Here is an 18,827-nt window from a genome sequence, read left to right on the forward strand (position 1 = left end):
TGGACCTTATTTCTTATTGTACTTATTGTACAGACCTCCTGAGAGTCTTTTATTGGACACGATGTTAGCATCACACCTGAGGCTTCTTTAAACTGACCTTTTCCTGGAGAAGAAGCAGAGGAGTAATTCAAGATCAAAAGCAGCTCTAGAGTAAAATGGCACATTTACTTCGCTGGAGATGCAGCAACACAGGGTGCAGTTGACTCTTTCTCTCTCTTTTCTTGTTCAGGAAACATTAAGGATGCACGTTTTGTTTCTTTTTTATATAGACAACTACATTCAGGCGGCCTGCTGCAGACACCTAGCCTACGCATTGTGGTTACCTCTCCCCATTGTCTGTGTGTACCAGGCATCTGAGTCACTTGCTGCTCGCCTGGCCTCAGATGCAGTAATAGTCGCAGAGTCTAAATTGGGCATGTGGAGTAGGTGATGAAGAATATAACCTGGAGTCTTTTCAGGCTGTTGGAAAAAATATCGATTTACAAAACCATAAAGTCACAGTGCTGGGTCATTGTAGCTCCTCTTCTTTTGCATGAATTCCTGGAAGGTGGTGGATTTTCAGCTGCCACAGACTGTGGTCTGTCCTACAGAAAGCCAAAAGCCTGATCTGTCAGCAATGCTCTACCTCTTTCCTTGTCGATATACCTTTACTCTGTTCTAGATGAACGTAATTTCTTCCATCCCATGCCCTGGGTTATTTGTCTCCTTCTGTCTTCAACCTCTTTCCCGACACTGCTGAGGAAGAAGCCTGAGTAGTCGCAGTGCCATGTTGGGCACCTGTCAGGTGGACCCCCATCTGTATGTTTCACGGGGGCTCCTGAACCTGCAGCAGCGGAGAAAAAAATCTTCAGTCACTACCGATCTGGGCTAGGAGTTGAACTGTTGACCAGAAGGCAAATATTTCCTTTCTTTTTGCACGTTTCAGGCCCCAGGGATGGATCCCAAAAGGTTTTCCAGAGCACTGTGTGAGAACGTAGGAGTGCACTGACCCTATCAGCAGACACAGTCGCCCTCCTTCGGCTTAGCAAGACCTTGTGTAGCCCCAGACATCGCTCTCTCTTTTACCAAAAAGAAGAGAGAGAGGGCGTGTAACTTTATTTAACAGAGCTGGGACTACAAACTACATCACAAAACACTCTACAAAGTTAATAATACAAGGCACAAGTCGGATGTGATATAAGTGATGTAAATGTGTGAACTCTGAGTAGGACTTTGGCAGTTTTCCCAGCCGCGTTCAAAATGTACCCATGATATTTCTATCTCCCATATTGGGAACCCACTAGAGACAGGCAGAAAAGACTTAGGTTGAGTTTATTATCCATATTTATCATTCATTTCAGAATAGCATCTTCCTCCCACACTGATCCATCCTCACGGCACTACATATGCACCCAGCTCAAAGCAGGAGGCTTCACGCTCTGACTTTTGGGGCAAGAGTTGAGAACGGTGAGATATGCTTGAAGCATTCAGTGTGTGTTGGGAAACCCAAAATAGATGGTGCAAGGGAATATGGACCCTTGCTACGCAGGTGGAGGTAATGAAAGGGGTTTGCAAGCTGTCGAGTCATGGGACTTAGGGGCAGAAAGGAGGCATGCCTGAATGTAGGGACCCAGGCGAAAGACTGGAAGGAGATTCTTGGTATTTATCTCCCTTTTATATTTTCCCAGTGTTTGAAAAAGGGATGATGTCAGTGGAAGAAGAGCACAGCGGGGTTATGACTGTGACTGGGGTGGGGATAAGCAAAGGCTGGGGGCTGAGGATTTGCAGAGTAATTTTTGAGTTGGGACGTGGGGTCCAGGGAGCACCTGGATGGGGACATCTTGGCTTTCAGAGCCTTGTTGGCCCATAGTGGGAGCACAGAAAATGCCAGTGGTTGTGTGGTTGAGCTGGCAGTGATGAAGGCAGCAGTGCCCCAGCAATGGCTGCATTGGAAGTGCTGATGAAGATGATGGCTGGCAATAGAAAGCCAACGGGAAGGATGGCAGAGATGGTATTTTGGGTGGAGAAGCAGTGGCACAGGGAAGGGTGCTGGTGGTGAGGAGGGTACTGATTGCAGCAAGTGTTACAGTAGTGTTTGGAGTGCTAACTACAAGTGAAGACAAGGGTGGCTAATTACAGACATGATGGGGAAGAGGAGGCAGGCTCAAGGAGGAGTGGTGAGGTCTGCGATTATGGCACTTTGCAATGAAGAAGCTGCTGCTCAGTGTGGGGCTACAAGCTCTGGTATTAACTGAAGCTGTGTTCTCCACATGTGCCAGCTTGTGGCTTGCTTGCTTCTCTTTCTATCTCACTCTTCACTTTCTTTGCTGCTGCAACATTTTCCCTGTTTGCATGTAGTGTGGAAAGAAATGCGTTAATGGTTTCATGCAGAAAAAAAAAAGAAAAAGAAATCTTAAATTAGACACTACCCCACTGGTGATGCATCCTGTGCCCCTTGTCAGACAAATGCTAGCTGGGAGGTCTTCTCGGGAAGAACGAGGTTTTCCTAATGCTGCAAGGAAAAAAATCACAAGAAAGTTTAAAGGGGAGGGGGAACAAAAAAAAAAAAAAGAACCCTAATTGTTCTAAGACCTTCCTCAGCCCAAGGAAGGGTTAATGCTTTAAATGCACTGTAATTTCAGCGGCACTAAAAAACACGTTTCCATGGAAACATCAACCCACGGAGGGAGAGAAAAAGGGAGAAGGGAGAGGGAGCAGCAGCGCAGAGAGAGAGCAGCTCCTCTGGCAAAGGAGGAGCAGCCTCCAGACCCCCACACAGTTACCGATGGGAGTGATTATTTGTTTGTTTGTTTTACTTGATCTCCCCATGGAGATGCGATAGGGAAGAGAAGAAAGTGATAGGGTGCCATCTTGGCCGAACCGCTACAGACCCAGGAAAATCCAGTCACACTTTTTGGACCGAGTCTCCTTGCAGGCAATGGCTCTGCTTGTGTGAGCACTGTGAATTTGCTGCCCTTGCAAATGCGTGCATGCTTTCAACACTTAATAGACGTTGAATAACCCCCAAATCACTTGGGGTTTCTTGGTGCATTGAAAAAGTTAAGTTAGTCTGCTGTTTCAGAGAATGTAGCAAAGGGATTTATTTCAATCTCTCCAGCTAGTTTAGCCTTGTCTGGCTTCTGGCAGCTGTGAGAGGGACTTCTCTGGCAGATTTGAGTGGTTTTCTGCAAGCAAGAAATTCCTGAAAGCTCTAGAGGAAAATTGCTGTGCTCACCTGTTTGCTGGTCTTGAGTCCCAGGACAGAAACTGGAATGAGCTCTGGCTAAATACTAGGATGTCCTGATGGTTGACTCACAGCACACCAGCCACCTTCAGAAGACCAAAGGGGCTGTTGACATGCACATCTACTCAACCAGTTGTTTTAAGCTGTGGTCTCCAGCCATGTGGGTCCATGGGAGATTTCTAAGGGATGTGCAAAAATGATTAAGAAAAGTAAGGCTGTTGTCAGTGGGATTAAATTCACTGTATGGGGACAGTTGACAGAGCTTGAAAAACATCATCCTGGGTGAAAAATCAGTATGAAGAGCCTCATCTGACTTCTGTTCTGTGACTGCTTGTCCTATCAATGTTTGTATGACTGTGCCCTAAGATGGATAAACAGATCTGAAGGACATCGCTTAACCTTTCAGTATTTGCCTGTTTCTAGTGGTATGGATTCCATCAGTGACCTGTTAGGTGGGTGCCAAGGCATAATTATGACCCATTGTCAGCTGTTCTGACAAATGTAATTTTCTGTGCTTTTACTGACCCATGTAAGCAGATTTTTAGTCCTTTCAAGTGGGAGAAATACCTTGAAGACTAGTTTTACTTTGGAGAAAAGTGATGTGTTATCTTTTCCTAATGAATAAGAAAGGATGGAAAAACGTAGAAATAAAAAATAATACTTTAAAAAAGTAATTGTCAGGGATTTATTAACTCAGTAAAGCTTTGCAGCTTGATCCAATTTTGGACTGAACATTTAGTTTTTATTTTAACCAGTCACTGTAACAATTTTGACCTTAAAGCTTTTTTTCTATTAGTTATTTTCTATTACTTAAAGGTTTGGTGAGTCAGTTCAGAAGTATATTTGTTTTTATCAAAGCTTTTTGGATAAAAAAATACTTTCTGAGAATAGACTGATTTCCTATGAGATTTATAGATATTTCCAGCTTTAACCAGACTATGCTCTTAAAACACTTTTCCTTGTTTCTGTTTTATCTCCAGTGAGGCCAGAAGGTGTAGAGGTATATTCTCAAGCTAGTTAGGGCTGTGTCAATTTCCCAGCAAAAAATATAATTTTGGAAGAAAAGTTGTAAATCAAATATTTTGAGTTTAAAATGGAATATTTTGACACGGAAATCCTATTTGCTGTCTCTTGTGGTTAGGAGCATGGGAATTTTATATTCCTGTTTCTCCTTCATGAAAATTGCACAGACTAAATCTCCAGTGATATCCCTTCCCCTGTTGAGGTGATGCTGTTCCTTGTGTAGAACTCTTGGGGTGGCACATTACAGATGTATTTTAACTGGGGCTCTTGTCCATAAGAGAAAGGGCAGGAGGTGTCATGCAACAGACCAGACTGTACGGGAGCATGACAATGCCAGAAGCTTCATTTTCTGTCCAATGTCATTACAGTTTTCAGATCTTATGGCTCTCTTTCTTTCTGACAAAATGTTGACCTCCTCATGAGAAAATGTTGTTGCCAAGTTCTTATCCCCCTTTCCCTTTTAAAAAGTGGTTTTGATAGGTAATTTTTCCTGGCTCTGGCATTTGTGAAAATAGGTCAGTCAGGATGTGTGTGAGAAGAGTTTGGCTTTGGTTGGGTTTTCAAGATATTGCTGTGACCGACAGCAGATGGGGCAAAATGAATATTTATCTGTCTCTTTTTCCCATAAACAGGTCACCTCATCCAAATTTATACCTACGTTTCCTACAAGTGACCTAGCTCTCACAGTCTGGCTTCGGTACTGTGAGCGGCAGCCTGGCAAAGGGAGTGTAAAATGCCACTGGTCATGAATGGTAGCACCTCTTTCCCCCTTTCTGTCAAAGGCAAAGACTGCATAGGACCAAGAGCAAAGGGAAGATCAGGTCCTAGATGGTATTAGGTACATGGAAGAAAAAGTTATTGTGGAAACTCTGAAACTCACTGAGCAGCCTTTCACCTAGGTGTCATTACTGTCATTTCTGCCCCAGGTTGGAGCTGACCCCATGTTCCCTGTCAAGGGGTAATTCGGTGACCCTGTGCAACGAGTCCCCTCTCTGTCCGCTTCCTGACAGACATCTGTCCGTGCTGCAAAACCCTGTGCTGCGGTGCTTGAGTTTCCTTTTACATTTTCGGGAGGGAGGGTGGGGACTGCACAGGCTGTGGAAAGTGAGCTTCACTTCTCGTTCTCAGGAATGGTCCCGTCTCATTAGGATCAAGCAATGAATGTAGGGAAGTGGCCCTGCCATTGCTCTGGCTCCCTACGTACTCTAAGGATAGATATATCCTCAGTCCCCAGGAACTGTCAGCTCATGAGTCTTTCTGAAATGATAAATTCATGGTAGATAAATAGAAGAAATGGGGAATAAAGTGGAAGTACCATTTTTTTATGATTAAGAGAGGGAGTGATGGAAAAGATTCATCCTTCCACTGTATATAGGAGCTGTCACTTGGAAGTCTCAGCACACATGTACATTGTTTTCAAAACAACTTTGCTGAATATGATGGAGAAACAGCAAGGACAGATCAGTAGAAATTTGTCTTCCACCAGAAATGGGTATTTCACAGGTCAGGATCAAACACCAAGAAAATTCATCTTCCTAGAGGTGAGGGGCCAGAATCTCAGCAGATCAAACAGTATCATCCGTAGATGACAGCTGAATATCACTGATTTATTCCAGCCCAGTATCTGCCCTCTTGTCTTTTAAAAAGGTGTGGACAGCAGGGAGAAACCAAATTAATCTCTTATATCTCTGTTATCTTGTAGCCTGAGGTATATTTCCTAATCTAGATGCTCTCCTAACCTCCTTGCTTAATGAAAACAATCTTGAGCTCTATGCGTTTATCTAAGCCTGCTGGTCAGGCTGGTTCCCAGTGGTATAAAATGGCTGTAGCCTGGACAGATTTTCTGGTGCAGGATGCCTGCACAATTTGGAATTTTGTTGGTCTCTTTTCAACACTTGCTTTCTTTCTTGCAGTGCATCTCCCCAGATTCAGTGGTAACACTGACAGTGAGAGAGAAAGGAGCAAATGAAGAAGAGCGAGATACTGTTCCTTTAAGGTTTAATTTTCCTAGTCAATTGTTGCTTCTATTTTTTTCTTATCTTGTTTTGTTTTTGTTCTTCATGATAGCAGAAAGAACAGAGTCCGTGCCCCTTGTTAAGTAAAATCAGCTGCACTTGTGCCCTTTGCGTGGAATCCTCTCACTGTAAATTGTACATGACACTGGACAGATGTTACACAGACACAGCCAGATGTGCCTGCCTTTCACAACTCCACAAGCCACTGGCACCGCAGCAGCAGGAGGCAGCGCAGGAGGCTGGGGCAGCGCAGAGCAGTGAGGGATGGGAAAGCCTCTGAAAGGCTCAGCCAGGGTCAGTACCAGCCATGGGGAAGTTTGATGAAAGGCCCAGGCGGAGCCCGTTCTCACCTTTTTGGGGGTGAGGAATGGGGTTTGATATCTCATGGAGACTGCCTTATCTCGAGAGACCTCGTGCACTCGCAGCTGGGTCTGGATGGCTGTTGTGCATGTATAGGCTGTCCTCTGAGGCAGAGGCAGCCATGGAAATGTCAAGCAATGGTATGGAGAAAAAATATCTGTATTATTTTAAGCTTCCCATGGGTTTGGAGAATGGAGGTTTAAATCAGAAGTCGAAGGGATCAGCTGCAGTTTTCTCGTTAAAAAAATCTATACTATTTCAGTCTCTCAGATGAGAGCAGAAGCTATTAACAGCATAGTTAGTGCTGGTTAAACCTTCATTTGTCAATCACTTGCCACTTGAAGGTCAGAATTCCCATTTGTAGATAAATACACTGGTCCTAAACTCACTTTTCCCTGTCCTTTGAGTCCACCCACGTTTCTGTCTGTCCATCCTCATCCAGGAGCAGGCGTGTGGGGCAGGCAGGACCTGCTGCAGGGCAGGACTGATGCACTCTGCGAAGGCTGTTTGCATCAGCCCAGGCTGGGCAGATCTTCCTGGGGCTGGGCAAGAGAACGTGATTTGGAGCTGTGGGCACTTGTGCTGAGATGCAGTAACACGCTCGTCTTTGCTCTCTCCTGGGCATGAAGTGGGTCTGGGCAGGCAGCTACGCCTGTCCCTGGTACCTCTGGCTGGTGGGGTTTTAATGCTGTCTCTAGGGGAAAGAAAAAGGCTATTTCACTATGCAGATTCTGCGGGGTAAAGGCCTTGCACTGCCTTCACCTCACTGCTGTTATGCTGCTGCACTGGCCTCAGTATTTCATGCTACAGTGAATTTCCAAAGAGTTTGATGGTAGTCTGCATCCCCATCCCCTTATTCTGCATCGAACTCCGCTTGCCTTTTACCTTGCAAATCCTCTCCGGTTGAGGTACCCCATAGCCTTTCCTTCCCCACCCTCCACCTAACACCCTGTTTTTCCCTTGTGCGCTGGACTGCTGAGAGGACTCCCCAGTGCTGATGGTGGAGAGGCTGTTTTATTTATATGGCCTATCTTATTCAGGGAAGCAGTCGATGTTAGGATAATCACACTATTTCAGACAGACCGCTTGTCACATTGGAGAGTAACAAGCACTGACAGGGTGCAGGGGAGTGTGTGTGTGTGTGTGTGTGCACACACGTGAGGCAGGGAGTGAGATGGACTGAACCGGGGCATTGTCCAAATTTGCCTACCCAGTCAGCAGCTTCAGGAGGAGCTGATTCCCAGCAAGGCACTGGAGGCAGAAGTAGGAGTGGTTAGTGCTGATTTCAAATGCACCTCCTTCAGAGCTGTCTCTGGGGCAGAGATAAATTTGGTTAACGCCCTCCCTGTCTCCCCCCAAGTCCCCTCTGCCTGCCACATTTGCCTCTCCAGGCTTTCCCCATCACTAGCTGAAACCATTTAAAATGTCATCATCTCTCTGCTGGTCCTAAATTGGCCATCTGATGTGGTTTTAATGCTCTATTTCCTATGCCAACCAGGCCTGGAAACACTCTCCATTAGCTTGCAGGGCTGTCAGCCTCACATCTAGGGCGGTTGATGTTACCTAATGGTCAGAGCACAGGATGGGGAGTCGGGTCCCCCCAAGTCTGACTTGCTTTGTGCCCAAGGTCATGTCACTTCCTTCTTTGTTCCTGCCTCCTTGTCCGTACCACGGGGCTCACAATGTTAGCCTGTTTCCACAGTGTCGTGTGTGTTTTGCTCCCACGTGGCTGAGCTTGGGCATTGCGGCTGCTGCATCTCCACTGGGCTGGGGAAGGGCTTGACCCTTCTGTGCTTGCACCGAGCAGCTCCAGAAATGCCCACATAAGCAAAATTCTTTGCTGAAAGGTGTTTCTAGCAAATTAAATTAAATTGCCTGTGTCTGCCCCAGCCCCCTTTCTCTTTCTCTCTCCATCTTGGAGTCCAAAACATCCAGGGAATCATGGATTAAGCCCTTTGCAGGCACAGTTTCATCTTGGGTTACCTCACCTGCATGCACAGCCTGCTGCCCTGTTGTGCCCCTGTTGCAGCTGGTGGCTCAGTGCAGACATGCCAGAGAGTCTCCCAGCCCCCTGGTTGCCTGTTTGGGGACTGGAGTGTGTGTAGGCTGTAGGAAGGACACAAATCCCCCTGGCCAGAGCAGGCAGCAGTAGTGCTGGTGTACCAGGGCAGCGCTGCTGCCAAAGGGGATGACTCTCGCTGCAGTAGTGATGGAGGGAAGAGCCACTCAAGTGTGGCTGCCTTGCAGCAGGCTGCTGACTTGGCCTGCCAGGGAGTCCTTCAAGACCTGACGCTTTGTCATGCAGGTGTCCCCTTGCCCAGCACGCCTGAGCAAGCCCCACAGCGCCCAGGGTGCCACTTTTGCCCTGCATCCCTGTGTAGGCAACGGTATCCAGCAAGCCGCAGGAGTGCAGGGAAAGCTGGGGGGCAGCTGCTGCTTCTGCACTCCTCCTGCAAACTTTGGTAAACATGTTGCTAATGGGTTCGAGAGAAAACCCTCTGAAGAGTTATTGTGACAAATTTGGAGACTAATTTCAGTCATTAAGGTGCGAAGCGAGGGATTTTAGTGCCGCTTTAAGTGTAAATCTCAAGGCAGCTCCAAGGATTGGAGTCGCTGATGATCCCTCCTTGATTATTATTAGTGGTTCTAATCTTTCTGGCGGAAAATGAACAGAAATGGCACCTTCTTGTGTCATATCTGTTGCTGATTTCTGTGAACTCTTCTTGTCAGGCTGTGCAAGGGAGATTCCCATAGTGGCATAATTCTCATGTGGGAGGGGAAAGAGGGCTGAGAACTGTTTAATACTTCTGTTTGTTTAATTAGGTATTGGCAGTGCTTTCTAACTACTGACATATAAAGCTGCAACTCCCATCAGGCTAACAGCATCCTCATCTTCTTGGAGCCTTGCTTTGTCTTGACTCTGATGGCCAGTGCAGAGAAGTCATGAAATGGGTACAACTGTAATCTTGGTCCACTGGAAAGTCTTTCCCACCACCAGAACCTTACATAGGTCTGGTAGGCTGCACGTACCTGGCGATGGTCTGTGCCTGGCATTCCTCAGTACCAGAGCAATGCAAACAGCTGGGAAAGAAACGCCAGAAAAAGAGCATGTGTGGTCCTGACATGGGATCTTTTACACCACTGCAAACAATTGCATGGCTAAGATTTTCCACGCGGCTGATGTTTTGGGGTTCTCTTAGTGTTTGGGTGCTGAATGGGTCTGGCTTTTGAAAGTAACCAATAGTCTGCCTTTGAAAATTGTCCTGTTGCAAATGTTTCACGCTGGGCTCCCTTATGGCTGTGTTTCCTATGCTGTGCATGTCCCCTAAAGGTCACAACATGGAGCAAGTATGGAATTTCCTTTAGAAGTGAACATAATTGCTGATTGCACTTTGTAATGGGAAATTAGTGGATGAGTTTGGTTGATTAATGGAGTTAGGACAAAAAAGTTTGTGAAAAGGAAGAAGCTAAAATCATGACCTGCTTTTTTATTTGTTTGAGGAAGTTTCCCTGTTACCAGTGCTTTCATTAAATTAGCAGGGAGTTCTCTGTGTGCAGATAGTGGGAAAGTGTGAATCCACTGAAAGAACAGATTTTTTTTTTCTTTTTTTTCTTGAAATTGGTTCAAATTGAGTTCAGAAGGGACAAACTGAAGCCGAATATCAGGAAATGTTTCCTGGTGTCATGGTGTAATACAGCAGAAGAATCTCTCACATCTGTAATGGAAATGTTGCTTGTGTAATTTATAGAACTGGGCAAAGCACGGGAGGGCAGAGTCCTGGGGCTAGCCCTGCAGGCAGCTTGGTCACCTCAGCCTCTCACAGTGACATGATGCTACTGGTGCCCGAGCAGGTGTATAAAGGCAAAATCTACTTCATGCAACAGGATTGTGAATTGAAGTGAAATATATGAACAGGGGAAACTGTCAGAGTGCCACGGAGATGTCATATAAGCCACTGAACTGTGAAATGTGTATTTGCCTCCTCCTCTTCCCCACAGTGTCATTCTGGATGGCATGACAGTTAAGAAAACAATAGACTTGATTCTCATTTACAGCAACACTACTTTAACATGCTTTCACGATGCAGCAAGGCCTCAAAATGAGTGTAGCTGTAATCTTGGTCCACTTAAAGGTCTTTCCCACTGCCAGAGCTGAGTGAAGAGGCCTTAGGATAAATAAGATTGAAGCCCGGACTGTTTAATAGTCCATTTGTACAGCTGACAGGAGATGCCCCAAAGGGGAGTGCCTTGTGCAGAAGTGACGGGGCCTTTCCAGACAAAGAGAATCATTAATGTTGGCTGCAGGGATTTGCGGGGCTGATCACCCTTTAGTTTGATCTTGCTGGATATAAGGCATGGCTCTGTCCCTAGGGAAAAGGACTTTCACTGGACTATCTCAACATCCACTGTCCCTATTCCTAAGCTGCTTCAGAGGATTGCTTTGGGCCCTGCGAGGCGTGCTGGCTCTGATAGGGATGGATCTTCTCGCAGGTGTGCTGCTCCTTCCTCTGCTCCCTGCAGCTTCCCTTATCATTGCCTTGATGTTTGGGCTGGGAAGAGGCTGTCTCCACTGCTTCACCTGTAGGCTATTGCTGTCCTCAACTGAAATGTGAAACCCCCTTTGGAAAGTGAGCAAAGTATAGGCTGTGGAGCATGTTTACACAGATAATTGCTATGGATCCCTCTGCCCTTTGGGGTAAGGGGATATCAAGGACCATGGGAACACATGTGTGCACGTGACTCTTAGTTGTACTTTCAGGAATTCATTGAGAGCCAACGTGGGACATCGCTTCCCTATCCCAGTCACAAAATGGGGGCAATTGCCTTGCCTTGCCTGATTGTCCAAGTTCCTGGAGTAATTGTCATGCTTCTCCCACCCCTTTCCTCTTAGATTTTCCTTTGCTGTCCCCAGCTTCATAACACTGTTTGCACTGTGCTCCTACCATCCTGGTGTAAGCTACAGGGCGGGGGGCAGGTTCTCGTTTCAGGTTTGGTTCCTGAAAGTGTTAACGTTCTCCTTGCTCTTTTTTCTCTCCTGCAGGTACCTGATCAATGTCACCTTTGAAGGCAGGAATTTGTCATTCAGTGAGGACGGATACCAGATGCATCCCAAGCTGGTGATCATCCTTCTGACCAAGGAGAGGAAGTGGGAGAGGGTAGGACATGTTTGGTAATTCTCAAACTGTGTCAGGGAGAAGGAGGATGGGGGAAGGCTCCAGGCGAATAATCCCCCCCACCTTTCTGTACTTCTTATCAAGGGCTAGCAATCTCCTCCTTGCATCCTGGACCACTGGTATCTCCAATATCCAGGCTGCTGTCTTCTCCATGCAGGATGCCATTACATTCTTCCATCAGCATGCATAAAAAATTCATCAGCTTCCTTTCTGTAACCTCTGAACATAAGTTTACCTGCCTTTCAGAGAAGAGACCTCTTCTGTGCCATGGGTTTCAATGACAGAGACAGAAAATATTTCTCTGCATGGCTTGGAGGCAGTGAAGTTCTGTATGCTAAATGACTGTGATTGAGCTACAGCCACAGTTAGTAATATGTGCCAGTGTTAACTGTGTTTGATATATCTGGCCACTGTCATTTGCAATGGGATGGTACATTAAGTAAGATGTATATGTGAGATCACATCAAGTTGTTCAAAGATCCAAATTTGCATATTTCTGAATAATTTGCATGTAACCCAAAGCACCGTTTTAGAAATGGTGTGGATTTCTGTGTTAGTGCAAAGCTTTGGTTCATTTCACCTCCCACATAAATGTCAGTGGTCCAGGCTCAGAACAAGCACTCCCAAAGGGTTTGAATTGAAGTAGAGGGGGTAGTTTGAGGGCTGCGAAAATAAGATATAAAAAAGTGATGGGGGTGAGAAGTCAGAGCAAAAGCAAGGAGAATTCAGCAGAGCACTCAATGGATATGAAGCAGAGCTCGATCTGGATGTGATCATGTGTATGGCTTAGAAAAATGTCCCTTTGCCCCACCAGGCAGAGAAAGCCTTCTCTCCTTGGCTGCTTGTTCCCTACATGGACTTGCAGGTGGCCTGCGTGGCCAAAGCCAGGAAGAAATTCATGGGGAAATGAGAATGAAATAGGGGGCTGTCTGGAGAAGTGCATTCAGAAGAGGGCTGGAGGAACAATTTTTGAAGGTGGCAGAAAAGCCATTGCATTAGTGCCTGGCAGGCCCTAAGGTCTCAGTAGTTGCAGGAGTTTGGGAGGAGGGTGAAAGGCCCTAGCTTGTGCCTGGTTTCCAGGAAGACCCGTCTACCTCATGCTCTTGGCACTGTGCAGACCAGATGGTCTGGGAGAGTCAGCAGAGGTCTCAGTGGGACAGGAGCATGAGAAAATGTATGTCATGGCATCAGCACGTGTGGACAACCCTTAGATGTGTTTGGAGGCAGGCTGGCTGCTCATGGGGTGAGCAGGCAAGGATCGGGCTGCAGAGACCTCACGTCAAGCTCTGTCCATCACACAGCTTCACTAAAGTCCACCAGGCAAAGTCCAGGAGAATTTGTTCCTAGCTGGCACCAAATTTGTTCTCACAGAGGAAAACTCAATTGTCAGAGCAGGAAAACGAGGCAGTAGCAGCATGAATCCTGCTAGGGATTATTAGCAGGGCCAGCTGTGGGGAATCTGTTGCAGGCATGCTCTGCAGGCTCTGGGGAGGCACAGCTAAACGCAGTCCTGTTTTTATCCTGCTTCTCACACACATTACCCTGTTACACCCTCAGTGAGGGCTCAGGGGCTTCCATTAGTGGAAAGAGGGTTCGTTCAGTCTCTGAGAGCATATCCGTGGTCTCTCAGATGAACCAGACAATTAGTGGAAGGGATGCTGGTGAACTGGAGTTTTGGGGTTAGACCTGGGACCTGCCTGAGCCTTGCTGTCTGTGGGGACCTCTTGGCATCCATTAAACCAGAACAGTTCTTCATTTCATAGGCGCTGGGGCTGGATTGAAATGAAGCTATGATGAACTATGATATTAGTGGTATGAAAAGCCCATAATGCTTCCTGAACACAAATGTTTTACCTCGAAGTGGGTGTCTCGCTTAGTGGGAAGATCAGATTATTATAATCAAACTCTGAGCTCTTTGAATTTTACACTGACAGGTTCTTCCTGGAAAATGCAGAAGTCATCTCCACCATGCTCTGATCACAGACAAATACCTTTCATACCTGGAACCTCATACTCTTTTTCTTAATTTTCTCCATTCAGCGGAAATGCAAACATTAAAATATAAGGGTGAAACAGAGCTCTTTGTGGCAAAGAACATCATTTTGTTCCGTGTTTGCAGAGAGTCAGGCAAAGCAGAGTGCTGGCCCTTAACAGCAGCTCCCAGGCAATGCCACAATACAATCCATAAATTATTCATATATTATTAGCACACAATCCCAATACCTTTGTAAGTGCATTGCTTTGCAGTGTAAAATCATCCAAACTCTCACAAATTTTTGCTAAATTAGCAAGGTGCTTTGTCCTGGCAACTTCCAGGCAATATATAGAAGAAACTGCGCAAAGCACAGAAGAGTTTCCAAGTCAAACACTCAGGCAGTAGGAGACGAGAGATGAAAGGCTGCATGGGAAACACTGATTCAGTCCACTTGTGTGTGTTCACTATAGCTAAGTCTTTAATTACATTGCTGCACACTTTTATCCATAATCAGATGCTGTGCCTGAAAGGAATATCAAGAGGTCATTTAGTCCCTCCCTATGCCCAAGGGAGGGATCAACTAGGCTGAAATTATTCCTGACAGATGTTTGTCTCACCTGTTCTGGGAGTCCTTTGATGCTAGAAACTCCATGAAATCCTGAGGCAATCTCTTCCATGTCTTCTTTCTCCTTATCCTGGAAAGTTTTTCTAATGTCTAACCTAGATTTCCCTGACTGCAGTTTAAGCCCATTACTACTTGGCATCTGCCTATTGGACACAGAGAATTGTTTATTCTCTTCCTCTTTTTATCTTCCCTATGTATGTTTGAAGGCTTCTATCATGTTGTCTCCCAGTCATCTCTGCTATAGATTAAACAAGAATTTATTCAGTCTCTCCTGGTAGGTCATGTTTTCTAGTCTCCTGACCATTTTTATTAGTCTCCTCTGGATTTAGCGACACAGTTTGCTGCTCTGTACAGCTTGGTGCAGTTGATTTTTGAAAGATGGCAAATAGATTGTGAGGAGTACGTCTCATGGGGTATATATATATAAAAGAAATGTTTTAAAACAGGTGCGAAGCCTTCCATTTTCTGAGCAGCAAAGGTGCAGACAGTGACTGAACTGTTTCGGGATTTCAGGTCTGTGAATTTTTTTGAGATTTTGATTTTCATCCCAATTTGGGAAGAAATATCTTCAAAATCTCACCAGTTATTTCAGAACAGGAATTCATTTTCCAGAAGAGCTACAGCTGTCCCCAGACTCTAATGATGATAAATCTCCTCCTGCATCCTTCAGACAGACTGAAGCCTTGTAGGACTGACAATCATGAAGGAACACGTAGAGCAACCACTTTCTGGAAAGAGGCATAGCCTGAGCTCTTCTGCTCTTGTAGCCATGAGTAATAATTCCTCTTGTGATAAGCAAATGTGCTGCATGTCATTCACTTCTCTGTTCTCTGCTCCTTAGGGGCAGAATGCTGCATGCCTTCCCTCACTACCTTTTAATTAGCTAGTTAGTAGAGCTCTTTGCTTCACTGGCCAGACAGCCTAGGTGTGTTTTTGGTGCCTAGATGCCCCTGTTGTATTTATCATAGAGGGGCAGGTATGCAGATGGAGGTGGTGAAGGAGGTCCACCCTTATGCCCCCTGAAGGGCCCTGCCTCAGTGCAGCAATGAGCTGGGGCCAGAAGGTGAGGGGGGCAAGGTAAGCCAGAAGCTCGGTACTACACTAGGTTTTGTGTCTGTGGGTTGTGATGTTTTGTGTGGGAAGAGTTTTCACCCAGGCTTTTTCTTTACTTTACTGGTTGCCTTTCTCCTCTGCTTTTCTATAATCCCATATATGATGAGGACATTTCTGTGTTCATGATCCCTTCATGAGAGCTGGCAAGTGCTGCTGTCCAGCTCTTGCTCACATCCACCTTCTCTGCTGAGGCAGGGCACAGCAGTCCTGTCCCATTAGCTCCCAGCTCCTCCTGCCTGCTGCCTCACTTTCCCCCAGCAAACCTGAGGATTTTATTATCTCTGAGGCCCTCTTTGGGATTCTTTCTCTACTTTAATTTCTAGTGAGTTTTGCATCACTTCTATCACTAGGTTGTTCTCAGTCTCTCCCTTTTGCTGATGCTTCTCTGCCTTTTCCCTTAGGTGTGTCACTGGGGATTCAGAGCACCTTTCCATGTGGCTCATGACAGCAACCTCTTGTGCCACCCCACAGAGCCTTTTGATTTGCAGGCTCCCTGGGGCATCTCTTACCATGCACCCTCCAATAACTCCTACTCCTGGCTGGACAAGCAAAGCCCCAGGTGATGGGTTTGGTCAGGGTGCCACTACAAGCCATCTTGGAGGAGGACAGACGGGAAACTTACGCTGAAAGATTCATTCTCCCTGCTGCATGTGCTAATTCTCTGCCTCTATCAACCCTCACCCCCCTCAGCAGATAAGATGCTTGCCCGCTGCTCCTATAATTATCAGTGTTTGACTTCTGAACTTTTGAAAATCAATTAGCAGCATCTGTTCTGTTTCCTCTAGCCGTCGGTGTGGCCATGATTGCAAATTCACGGACAGGCTGCTCTTAGTGTGTTCCCCTACACCGTTGCACACATTAGTGCTGCCTGGAAATGGGGCCATTTGCTGTGACATGCTGTCAGCTGCCTCAGTGACTGTAGACTTCCAGTGCTTCCTAATGCTTCAATAGGGTGAAAAATGGTCCCACTACTTGCTGCCACATGGGCTTTCCAGAGATGTGTTCAGCCTGGATTGTAGTCCACATAAGGTGAGTTCCCTGTCCCCTGCTTGGGACAGAGCAGTGTTATGCCCATCCATGCTTGGGAAGGGTTCCTTCAGGATGTGAGAGGGAGCTACAGAAAGGAAAGAAGGATTTAGAAAATAAAAATGGAAAAATAAGGTTTGTTCTATCTAAAAAAAGAGTAAGGGGAACAAGATAAGTCTTTGGCCATTTAAAACATTGTCGAAAAAAGGACATTATGGTCAGTTGCTTTTCATGTCCACAGTAAGTAGAAAGAAGACATCTTGCTAAATTTTCAAGCAGAAATATTTCAGTTAGATATGTAGGGATCTGTCTAATTGTTAGCATGGTGAGACATGGTGAGGCTCATTTGCTGGTGAGGCTCATTTGCTGGAGGACACATGGAAAAATATCCAGCAGCATGGGGTCTAAATCTATCTTGTCCTGCCTCAGTGCTGGTGGATGCAGTAAGTGATCTCTTGTGGTTCTTTGCCAGCCTACATTTCTGTGATTAGATGAACAAGATGAACCTGGACAGTGTCTCACAAGAGACCACTTATTTGATAGGAAAGAAAAACTGGGTTATGGACAAGCTGATCAGCAAAAACTTCAAGCCTCGTCCAGTGAGGACATAATTTCTGCAAGCTTCTACCATGTACCTTCTGTATGAGCAGGCAGTTGGCGCATGAAGGCTATTGTGGATGGCTGCAAACAAAAGCCCTTATGGAGGCACTTGTCACCTCCTGCAGTCTGCAGCTTTGGAGGGCTGATGAACCCCACAGAGATGCTGAAGAGGCTGTAGCTTTTGATGATGATGCAGCCTTCAGGCCTGGTCTCAAGTCTTTCTGTGCATTAAAAGAAATATTCACTGTCATTTCTTTGTGTGCTTCAGTGTCCCAGTGGCAGAAATAACAGGGGAGGGGGGAAGAGGACTGAAAATCTGATCAGTATTCTTGGCTTTTAGTAAGGGTCTGTGTCGTACTGGCCGCTCCCTGAAGAACCAATATGAATCATGTACCTGTTACATTGCCTAGCAGAAGGAAGGATTTAGATTTTTTAATTTCATTTTCTGAAGAAGGCTCTTTAAAAGTAAGAGAGGAACAAGAATGTAGGATTGTGAGGTGAAAACTGCGGCTGTACAAATCCAAGCATCTTCTCTGAAGGCCCTCCCCTGCCTTTGGAAAGATGACTAGATTGTTTGAGACAGTTTCCTCCTTGTGTTGTCTGGTGCCCACCTGAGCAAACCTTTCTTATCACTTACACATGCATGCACAGGTGTGCTTGCCTCCCTGGGGTAGAAGTTACTGCCTTTGGTCAGGTTCTGCTCTGTATGTGAAGTTTTGGCACCTTGACAGCATGTCCAGGGACTTCGGAGAGGAAATGTTTTTTATCCCACCGACTCCTTTTATGGTGAGACAAGATTGGATTGTTGTTGCCAATCAGTCTTGTTTTGCTAATTTCCCTGTGTACATGGGGATTTATGACTCATTGTCCCTGAGGAGAAATGGCATAGGAGTTTGTTTAAACCTACTCAGAGTTAGTGACTGATTTTGTTCCCATAGAACCAGTTTTTAGAAGGATATAGCTTCACTTAGGGCAGATGAACTGTTCTGAATTTAAGCACATATGGCTGAAATTAGAATGGGAGTCTGTAAATGCATGTCCCCCCTTATTTGTAAGGTGTTCTTTCTGGACATTTCTCTAAGAGACCGTAATTTCCTGAGTCCCTTGCTTCTCATTAGACAGCAGACTTGCATCAAAGAATACATATTTTATGGATACCCCACTCCCAAGTGAGTGTCCCTTAGATACCTGATCTAGGTCACATCTGATGGCTCTGTTGATGACCCTGATTCAATCAGACAACCAGATGGCTTTATTTGTGCACCTATGCTGCACCCACTGTCAGGATTTGGCCTGGCTTCTCACAGTTGTACAGGATTTAACTGTATGTATTTTTGGCTAGTTATGGCCATGTTAATCTTACGCTGACTCCTAAGAAGAAGGGCAGATGCAAGTGCCGCACAAAGCTTTCCTTATCAGGTGATAAATGGAACAATCTTTCTGAAAAAGCCTCCTACGTAAATCTTGTGGACATGCTGATCAAATAGTATCTTTGCTGACTGATTGTATCAGACCATAGGATTAGATTACTGCATCCTGCAATAATGAGCTAGTCCATCTCTTTGACCAAAGAGGACACTAGCTGGGTCTCTCCTCCTAACCACTGGATATTATGTCAGTGTAAGTTGTTTGCTCTCTTTGCCTCTTGCTGAAGCAGTTCCTGACTTTGTTTGCTTGAATTTTGGAGTGTATT

At 45.8% G+C, this 18,827-nt stretch overlaps 1 protein-coding gene across 1 annotated transcript in view; it reads left to right on the forward strand.

The window, feature by feature from the left end:
* The window catches only part of GRIN2B (glutamate ionotropic receptor NMDA type subunit 2B), a 173,647-nt gene that overhangs the window by 82,578 nt on the left and 72,242 nt on the right, over positions 1–18,827 (forward strand). The window contains exon 3 of the mRNA XM_019474821.1: positions 11,663–11,777. Within this exon, the coding sequence (XP_019330366.1) occupies positions 11,663–11,777 (115 nt within the window). The remainder of the gene's footprint in view (positions 1–11,662; positions 11,778–18,827) is intronic.

Source organism: Aptenodytes forsteri, unplaced genomic scaffold (genome assembly GCF_000699145.1).
Source record: "Aptenodytes forsteri isolate BGI_AS27 unplaced genomic scaffold, ASM69914v1 Scaffold284, whole genome shotgun sequence".
Lineage (NCBI taxonomy): Eukaryota > Metazoa > Chordata > Aves > Sphenisciformes > Spheniscidae > Aptenodytes > Aptenodytes forsteri.